This window comes from Solanum dulcamara, chromosome 4 (genome assembly GCF_947179165.1).
Source record: "Solanum dulcamara chromosome 4, daSolDulc1.2, whole genome shotgun sequence".
NCBI classification, from domain to species: domain Eukaryota; kingdom Viridiplantae; phylum Streptophyta; class Magnoliopsida; order Solanales; family Solanaceae; genus Solanum; species Solanum dulcamara.
In genome coordinates, this window is record NC_077240.1 from 78,096,720 (window position 1) to 78,106,818 (window position 10,099).

Below are 10,099 nucleotides of genomic sequence, written 5' to 3' on the forward strand. Positions count from 1 at the left end.
TTCCAAGAACCTATTCTCAGTCTAGACGCTCCTTTAACCCACTTACCCCTCCTTACCCTCGTCCCTGTCCATGAGCGAGAACATGACCCTAGTCTACCATCACTATCCAAAGCCACGAAAATGCGCATGAACTAATAAATTATTCGGGGGTTTAAAATCGGCAAAATGTAACTACAAGTATATGAACAAAAGATAGATATATAAAGATATAAAAACCGGAGGTACCAACTCCGGTAAAAATGAACCTGGTTGCCGCCGGAAAATACTGTTCACGTCGGAGTACTGTTTACGTCGGCGTACTTGGTTGAGTTGCAGCGATTGTTCGTCACCGGAAATACAGATCTGTACACCTGGAAAAAAAAAAGAAGTGAATTAGAGAGACTACATATTAAAAGTGAATTAGAGAGACCAATATTATATCATTTCATCTTAAAAGTGAATTAGAGAGACTTACATATTAAAAGTGAATTAGAGAGACTAATATTATATCATTTCATCCATCAATGTTTTTGTCACACACAAATTCTAGAGCTACTGTTTTTCCTCCATTTTCAATGGCTTGCAGTGTTACTTCTACTGCTCTTCTTTCTTCATCAAACCCTAGGGCTTCTGCTTCATCCAAATTGCCTTCATTTTCTCAGTCAAAAATTGTTCCTTCTTCTTCTTCCTCTTTTAATGGACTCCGCAACTGTAACACTTTATTCTCTCGTATCCCACTTTCCATTTCTTCTCGCTCCAACAAATCCCCATCCTTCATTGTTCGCGCCTCTGTAAGCTTAAATTTTCGCCCATTTGTTGCATATTTATTTGAAATGTTTTTTATTTTGAGAGTTTTAATGTCTTTTTTTTTAGATTGGGGTAGGGGAAATGGGTGAGGGGATTACAGGCTGAGGAATTGAATTCTCTCTAATAAGGTGAAAGTTAGCTACCGATCAATCAGCTGAGCTACTAAGATTTCCGTTTGTTTGAGATTAGTTGTCTCTAGCATTTCCCAGTTTTGTTTTTAATGATTTTCTTATTACATTGGGGAGGGGGAAAAAGGGCAAGGAGGTCAGAGCTCGCCTAGTGAGCTACCTCCACGATGTAGGGTTAAAGTCTGCATATACTCTATCCTCCTCAGACCCCATTTGTGCGAGTACACTGAGTATGTTGTTGTTGTTGTTAATATTTCTATCAATTTTGGTCTGAGTGCTTGGGTCTAGTGGCATAGACAACTTGTGATTTGTGGGTTAGTTGTAAGACAGGTCCTGTAATATGTGCTACTACCTCGGGATTTATGGGTTACCAAAAAAGATCATTTTTTTGTGTAGTGGAGTTGAGTATTGGATTTCAATGTGGTTTCGTCTTATTTTCAACATGGTGTAGTAGATGCAGTAATATTCGTTGTTTACGCCTCTGTACGCTACATTTTTTCCCTTTTTCCTGTTTTCTTAATGCCTTTTTATTTTGTTGGAGATTGGCTGAGCCTTTGGCTGGTTGGGCTCTTCTATGTGCCTATCACAAGTGTGTTCACGGATCAACCGCTCCTGTCAAAGATTTAGTTCATCCTTGATTCTGCTTCTATATATCATGTTATCAGTCCGTTTTTAGAAGTTCTTAGTGCTTGAATTATTTGTTCCGGATATACTGAAGTGTAGTTACATAGCATTAAGTCTTGACCTTCCCCTTGCCTCGCAAGAACATTATAAACTAGAAGAAAACAAATTCTAGACATGTCTTTCTACATGAAAGATGTTAGAAACTAATTAGACATAACCCGATCAACTATTGGTGTTTCAGATAGATATTAAAATCTTCTTGTGTGTGTGTGTGTACTTTTATATTAAAAAATAGATAAACTGTTTTAGAAGACCAACCAAGTTAAGTAAACATACACTCATATTTCCTATTTTAGATTGTTGAATTCCCATTCCGCCAACAATTTGTTTTTTTGCTCTACTTTGTATAAAAGGTGTATTTCCTCGTTTCTGGATAGTCATTCATCTCTCTAATGTCATTTCCTGTTACTTCTCCCAACAGAGTGAAGTCCCACTAGTTGGAAATAAAGCACCAGATTTTGAGGCTGAGGCTGTTTTCGATCAAGAGTTCATGAAGGTAATATATTGGTGTTAAATGAATTGTTAGTACGAGATCCCCCTCTCTCTGTGTGTGTGTCTATGTCCGTGCGTTTCGCTTTTCTGCTTATCAAATTCAGAGCTTTCACTTTTTTTTCTTTTCGACTTCCTCTAGTTTCATTTATTTTAAGGATCTGCCACTTCTTTCATCAAAAAGAGAAAAAGAATTATCCGCCATTTCACTGGCCTTGCTGCAAAAAGTTTGTATCTTGCTGTTAGGAGATGTTCTATTACTGAACACCTTATTCTTTTGGTGGACAAAAGAGTAAAGATTACTTCAGGAAGGCATGTTACTTATTAGCTATCCTTTTTGTTTAGCAATTAGTGAAGGAATCAGGATATGGAAGGAACAGAGTGCAGCAGAACTTCAATATGCAAAGTTTTCTTCGTGCATTTTAGGTTATATCAGACTTTGAAACAATGTTTTCCTAGAACTAGAACTTCTCTTTTCACTTCCTTCCTCCCTTAAATAACTGCAAGACGTTCCTTTAAACATCCAGTCATTTTGGGCGGGTTTCTTGGGCTATTTATAATTGAAGAATATTTTCTCTGCAGGTTAAACTTTCCGAGTATATTGGGAAGAAATACGTGATTCTCTTTTTCTACCCGCTAGACTTCACTTTTGTTTGCCCGACAGGTCAGCTTGTCCCTAAATATCACTCAGCTGCTAGTTGCAATTATAATATATTTAACTGATTATGGTGATTTCTTAATGTATTGTTTTGATATAATCTATTCCTTCTACTGTAGAGATTACTGCTTTCAGTGATCGTTATGAAGAATTTAAGAACGTGAACACAGAAATATTGGGTGTCTCGATAGACAGTGTGGTATGTCTTTCTTTCGTTTTAAATTTTCCTCTAGAGTGGTTGATTCGTTACTTGGAAATCATACCTAAATGGTCTGTGCCTTCTTGCATTGTGCTCCTCCTCCTCTACATCCCCTTTCACTTATTTAAAAAAGCCCTTTTCACTTGTTTTGAACTTTGTGCATTGTGCTCTTAGATGAAGAAGAGGCATAGAACTAGCTCTAGAAATTATCGAGGGTATACATAAATAGTTGTAGTTGGAAATGTCAACTGGGCACATTACAAAAGAAATTGTAATTGGAAACAAGTATTGAATAAGAAAGTGAATACATATGTTAAAGATAAAAATAGGGCAGCCCGTGCACTAAGCTCCTGCTATGTGGGGATCCGGGGAAGGTCCGGACCACAAGGGTCTATTGTACGCAGCCTTACCTTGCATTTTTGCAAGAGGCTATTTCCATAGCTCGAATCTGTGACCTCCTGGTCATATGACAACCACCTTATCAGTTACACCAAGGCTCCCCTTCTTATGTGAAAGATAAGAAGTTGAAAAAAATGAGAGACTTGAAATGTGATTATGATTTTGGTATAGCTATCTATGCGACACCATCAACAAGACAAGCAATTTGGAAGAATAATAAGTATAGGTGCCTTAGGCCTTTGGCCTAGTGGTAAGAGCGCAAAGTGTGATGTGTGGATTTAAGTGGAGAAAGGTCGAGGAATGGTCTCATTATCACTGTATTTGAACCATGTGCTAGCTGATACGGAAATGAAGACCTTCGAGAACAAATATTGGACCGGGAAGAAAAAGGAAGAAGGAACTGAGAAGAAGGTATCAGCAACAACTGGTTTTATTACGGGGCTATCAGGGGTTTCTCGGTTGTTTAAAACAACAAGAGGAATAAGTGAATAAAAGTAATTTCATTAGCAAGACGAATAGGATTTACTTGTATCAAGATATCACATATGCTTGAAAAAACGTCTCAGTACAAGGCACAAGTTAATGCCAATTATTCAATCGTACTGATTTTTGTCATTGGTCATGTTAGCATAATTTTTTTTCCTAACATTGTTGACCTCATGTATTCTTGTAGTTCTCCCACCTTGCCTGGGTCCAAACTGATAGGAAGTCTGGTGGACTTGGTGATCTGAATTATCCATTAATTTCAGATGTGACAAAGTCAATTTCAAAATCTTACAATGTGCTGATACCAGATCAGGTATGATTGTAGCTGTTTCGTACTGTGTAGGTAGCTTTTAGAATTACTTGTTGATATTGTTCTGGCATATCCCTCTCATTATTTGTCTATGTTTTTAAATTACAAGATATAGAAGTGAGAAATTTTTAGTTTGGGGAGAGTGCTTTGGATGCAGTGATACAAGCAATCAAGCACATAAACATGTTGAATAAGTGCTTTAGGATGGATTTGTGTACCTTTCTCCATTTCACTTGACTATAGATAATGTTTTTAAGCTATTATCACCTTAGATTCCATTCAACCTCATAACCATGAATTTCATAGCTGTCGGCCAGAGTCTTTATTATTTATTCCGAGGCAAAATGGAAATCTGATTCTATGCAGTTTTGCACCATTTTTCTGTAAACATCAGAGAATGACTTCTAAAGTTTGCCACTTTTTGAAGAGGCTTTGTGCAAGACAACTTTTAATTTTGCTTTAAAATTTATCAACATATTTGATGTTGCATTTTGTGATGAGAACCGCCTGGTATCTTTCAGTCAATGTGTCTCTGGATCTTCCGTGTGGGTTCAGTAGTTTATTCCAAAATAAGCATGAAAGTGCCTTTATCATTTGAAGTGGAATCAGCTCCCTGATTTTTTTCTTATGTTGTTTTAGGGAATTGCATTGAGAGGACTTTTTATCATTGACAAGGAAGGAGTTATTCAACACTCCACCATTAATAATCTTGCAATTGGTCGAAGCGTTGATGAAACATTGAGAACACTTCAGGTAACAAACATATCGCGACGCCAATATCATTTCTTTCATTAGACAAATCTGCTGCTTAGATTGTAATAATTATTTTTGGTCTTTTGCGACAGGCATTGCAATATGTTCAGGAGAACCCGGATGAGGTATGCCCAGCCGGTTGGAAGCCTGGTGACAAGTCAATGAAGCCAGATCCTAAGGGCAGCAAAGAATACTTTGCATCCATATAAGGGGATGAGATGGGTGCAATATCTCTATTCAATTGTTGTTAAGTGAGGTTGTAGAGCTTCTGTAACTTTTTTTCTCAACCTACCTGCTTCGAGTTTTGAGCATTTTTCCGAATAATGTATGCCCCAGTCTTCTATATACTCTGAACTTAGATCATAAATCGATAATGACAGCATGTAAAAGGATGGTTCTCAAAACTTCTATGTTTGAAATTAGTCACTTGTGTCAAGATTCAAGCAGTATATGAAATAAGATGTGTGTTTTGTATGTAACAGTTAGTGTAGTCTTCTTGTCTCGGCCTTGGTGGACACCTACATTAGCAGCTTGTGTTTACAAGACAGACTTGACAAATTAGTTATAGTTGAGGTGTGCACAAATTGGCTCATACTATGTACAGAAAGATTGATAACAATTATAACAGCTTGTTCTTTTTCTTAATAGATGAACTAACAAGAGTCGGTAAAGTTCATGTAACAATTTCACTATAACATCAGCTACAAATAAAGCCTTGAAATTGGAACCTTAAAAGCTAAAGGTCAAGTTCTACTTCCTTGGTGAAGTATATCATTCAACAACAGCTCAAAAGTACAAGAATCGTACACCATAGGGGACCTAACAATGATGTTGAAGACAATCAAGATTCAGTGGAACTTCCGGTTGATGTTACATGGGATGATTACATAATCGACTATGTACTGGGGCACATTAGCAAGCAATCGACACCCAAGTATATATTGAACCCCCTGCTGTTACAGGCAAGGCAAGGGGTTTTGAACTTGAGACCTTCATTGTCCATGGCAGCACAAACATATTCTGTGCTCTGTCTCAAAACTGTGGGGTTGAGTTTCATCGCTGCTGCACCTGACATGTATTCTTGGACCTATGGAGACCTCTTGTGCTTCCCAGGAAACTTCATCCTTTCCCTTAGTTCTGAGAATGGATGCTTGTGCAGTCAAACAGCATCAATGTAGTAGCAGCCTCCTCACTGATATCTCATATCACAATGTCTTAGCCTGACTATGATGGCTACCCCAACGGCGTCGACGAGCTCTCCTCTTTCTCCCATCCAGTTGTGTTTTTGCTTTTTCTTTCAAGTCTCTTTCACCACGTCTCTTGTACATCTTGAAAGTCATATTTCTCTCATCAGCCATTTTCCTCACCTTTTCTGTAATCTCTGCAGCAATCTGTCTATTATAAAGCTTCTTTAAACCCCGCATAAGCTTGGCAAATGTGTCTGGTTGAGGCATCAAGCCAGCATCCATCATATCTAAACAGTATGAACAAGCCTCTTTCACATGTCCATTTGAAAACAATGCGTGAATCCAAATGGTCCATGCAGACGCGTTAAGCTCACATCCTTTGTTCATTATGCAACTCCAGACATCTTTACCTAGTTCAAGTTTTTCTGCTCGTAACAGAGAATTCAATAGGTCCTTCAGAGTACCATATTGAGGAGCAGACAGAAGACCTCTTCCAATCATTTCTTTAAAGTGATCACAAGCTTCGATTAGACGCCCTTGTTCAACAAAACCATTAATCATAATGATAAATGTGTCAACCCCCGGACTGATCCCATTTGCTTCTATTTGGTTCCATACTCGCACACCTTCATCAATTTCCCCCAATTTACAAGCTAAACGAATAACTATATTATAGATGCTAAGGTCAGGAGGTATACCGATCTTATCCATTTCCTTCACAAGTTCCAAGCACTCTTCCAACTCTTCCTTCTTCTCATGAGCCAACATTATATGCAAATAAGTAGTCTGATTTGGTTCATACCCTTTCTGCAGCATATTATCCAGAAGTTCATAACCTTTTTCAATCTTTCCCCACTTACAAAATCCACTTATCAAAGTAGTATAAGTTACAACATCAGCTTCACATCCACTTCTCTCCATATCCAATAATACCCGCACAGCTTCCTCCATCTTGTCCTGCAAACAAAGTGCCTGAATTACTATCGTAAACGAAGTTTCATTAGGATTGCAACCTTTTCTTCTCATCTCCTGCAACAGATCAAATACATCAGCCATTTTCCTAGACACTGCATAACCATTTAGCAAATTGTTATAAACCACAATGTCAGGCTCAAAACCTGCCTCCCTCAATTTCACCAATACAACTTTCGCCTCCATAAGCTTCCCTTCTTTACACCAACCATATAACAACGACGTAAAATGCTTTATCGTAGGACTAAACCTAAACCTCATTTCATCAAACAATGCAGCTGCTTCTTTTACACTACCATTTTTACACAAAGCATCCAACAAACACCCAAAAACATACTCATCTGGCTCAACACCATATTTAGGCATCTCATCCAACACTTCAATTGCTTTCTTTACCATTCTCGCCGAGGCGAATCTCCTCATCAAGACAACAAACACTTCTTGTGTCAAAAACTGAGGATTCTCTTTCCTCATTTCTTCAACAAGTGCCCATACAGTACCAAACTGTCTCATTTTCCCTAATATCTTTACCATTGCTTTATAAGCATCATGACTATGCCTATAACCAGGTTGCTTTGATGCCCATACAAAAAATCTATACCCCAAATTCCCAGCATCACCACAACGATTCAACACACGTTCAGTCAATCCTGAACGTGCTACTACACCAGATTCAAGCAAAGCAAGCTCAAGTTTAGGAACCCTTGAGTGAAATTTTCTTAAAATTCTATAAACTTTCTCTACATCAGCTGAAAATTCATCATGATTTTTGTTCAAAAAAGAAGAAGAGATTAAAAGGGTCGATTCAGAATGGTAAAAAGATTTGCCCTTTGAAGAAACTGAGGCACTTTCCGGTAGGCTATGCAGTGAATAAGCTGCACGGAAGCTTAGTGATGAGCGCAAAAAACTGATAGTTTTCAACATTAGGAGACTTTAAAATCAATTTTCTGAAGTGGGTTTTGGAATTTGGTTGAAATTATCGAGAGTTTTGCGACTTTAAAGATGAACACGGCGGTTCACGGCGGAGGAAGGTCGCTGGCGATTAACGGCGCGACGGTGGTGTACGGTGGTTGGGCCAAGATAATATAACTATTTTTTTCAGGAACTTATAATAGTTGGCCCAATCTTATTGGGCTGGAATGGTGAACTGCAGCCCAAATATATATATATTCTTAAGTTAAAATTTATATAACCTATTTACTTTTATCGTTTATCTATGAGAAGTATTGAAAACACCCTTAAATTAATTTTAGCCCTAAATTATTGACAGTCTTTAAAACAACCTTTTCTTTGGCTAATTATACTTAAATACACCCTCGATCTTGCAACATGAGTGAAATACACCCCTAACTTCTCTCGGCTTTTTATTAAGAGTTTCATGCCTCCTATAAGAGTTTAAGACAATTTTCTATGTCATGTGACAGATTGGAGGTGTAAATACTTTTAGTTAGTCAAGTAGAGGGGTAATTTTAAGCCTATCAATAATTCGAGGATGAAACTAATAATTTGCACTAAGTTTAAGAGTATTTACAATACTTCTCTCTTTATCTAATCATTAGCATATAACCAATGTATATTTAATTCTCGTCTAATTTAATTACTATCAATTTTTTTTAATTTTTTTTTGTTCGGAGTCCGTGAAATCCCAACTAAATTCGAATTACGCATTGCAGGATCCATTCTGAAATGATGCTTCCAACAATTTTTTTTTCATGCTTAGGACTCGAACCTGAGAAATCTGATTAAGAGCCCGTTTGGATGGGCTTAAAAAAGTAACATTTATGTATGAAGTGCTTTTAGAAGTTTAAAGTGCTGAAAGTTATTTTTATAAATAAGCAGTTGAGTGTTTGGATAAAAGTGCTTAAATGAGGAAAATTATGTGAATTTTTGGGTTAAAAGAATAAAAATGGTAGTTTGAGAATTTAGTTAAAATATAAAGGATATAAAAGTAATTTTCATGGTCAAAGAAAATGACTTTAAGCACTTAACAAAAAAAAAAGTTAGGAATCCTAACTTTTCATTTTTGACTGACTTTAAGAACTTTCTGGCTTAAAGTTAGCATTAGGCAAACACGTCCAAAAGCTGAAAAGGGGCTTTAAGTTGGTTTTGACCAACTTAAAGCCAATCCAAACGGGCTCTAAGAATGGAACAATTCCACCACTGCAAAAATCCATGTTGGTGGAATAACCTATAGTTTAAAAGTCATAATTCGAACTATTATTATACAAAATAAAGAGAGAGTTATATTCTATCAATGTCATTTGAGATTTTTAATGCCCTTATCATGTGGCCTCACATGATTCATTTGCTTATTATTTTATATATGAGGACATATATCTAAGTAAAAAAAAAATAAAATCAAATTGTTTAACATTGTTTTTCTTTTGAAAAGGGATGGAATAAAATCCCTCAATTCCAAAATAATATTTTCATTGACTAAGCGCTTCCTCTTAAATGAGTTACGTGAATTGAATTAGTTATGATTTTTATGTGAGTTTCGAACATAGAATAAAAAATAAAAAATATATATTAGTTTAATACATTAATGTGTTTCACATGTACCCCATCCATTGTGGTCATTATTATGTTGACCAATTGTCTTATTCCCTTAATCCAAGATGATTAAATGATTAATCATTATATAGCAAAGGTTACGAATAAAAATTATTTATATAATAATCAAATCATATATATATGTTTTTTTATTCGGTGTTCGCTATCTAAATTGGAGCCCGACTAAATTCGTATTTCGCATCGGGAAGTCCCACATTAGGCTAAAGTGCTCCATCTATAAGAGATTTCGAACTCAAAACCTCTGGGTAAGGATAAAAAAGTATTTACCATTCAATCAAAATTTGTAATTAAAATATATCGATGATATATAATTTATATGATCGATGCATATAACCTAATTAATGACTTTATAATTTTAATATGATTGATCATGAAACGGTTGATAAAGCATCTAATATATGATGAGAACAGTAACAGTTTCATTATTAATATTTAATAAAAATATTAGTTTGCAGATTTGCTTAATGTAAAAGA

The 10,099-nt window shown here is 36.3% G+C and overlaps 2 protein-coding genes across 2 annotated transcripts; one reads left to right on the forward strand and one right to left on the reverse strand.

Annotated features, from left to right (window-relative positions):
- The first annotated feature begins 475 nt into the window (after positions 1–475).
- LOC129887706 (2-Cys peroxiredoxin BAS1, chloroplastic-like) lies at positions 476–5,371 on the forward strand. Its single transcript, XM_055962904.1, has 7 exons — positions 476–770; positions 2,020–2,094; positions 2,670–2,751; positions 2,865–2,944; positions 4,017–4,142; positions 4,779–4,892; positions 4,985–5,371. The coding sequence occupies exons 1-7, from the start codon at positions 504–506 to the stop codon at positions 5,099–5,101; spliced, it is 861 nt and encodes a 286-aa protein (XP_055818879.1). The 5' UTR covers positions 476–503; the 3' UTR covers positions 5,102–5,371.
- Positions 5,372–5,505: 134 nt separating this feature from the next.
- LOC129887705 (pentatricopeptide repeat-containing protein At3g49730-like) lies at positions 5,506–8,143 on the reverse strand. The gene has a single exon (XM_055962903.1). It carries the CDS (start codon positions 7,973–7,975, stop codon positions 6,098–6,100), a length of 1,878 nt encoding a protein of 625 aa, XP_055818878.1. The 5' UTR covers positions 7,976–8,143; the 3' UTR covers positions 5,506–6,097.
- Positions 8,144–10,099: the final 1,956 nt, after the last annotated feature.

Excerpts from the sequence above, each read along its gene's own strand:
- LOC129887706 (XM_055962904.1), top strand. The coding sequence starts at position 504 with ATGTTTTTGTCACACACAAATTCTAGAGCTACTGTTTTTCCTCCATTT. Across the intron at positions 2,095-2,669 it reads TCGATCAAGAGTTCATGAAG|GTTAAACTTTCCGAGTATAT; the intron begins GTAATATATTGG and ends TTTTCTCTGCAG. Across the intron at positions 4,893-4,984 it reads AAACATTGAGAACACTTCAG|GCATTGCAATATGTTCAGGA; the intron begins GTAACAAACATA and ends CTTTTGCGACAG.
- LOC129887705 (XM_055962903.1), bottom strand. The coding sequence starts at position 7,975 with ATGTTGAAAACTATCAGTTTTTTGCGCTCATCACTAAGCTTCCGTGCA.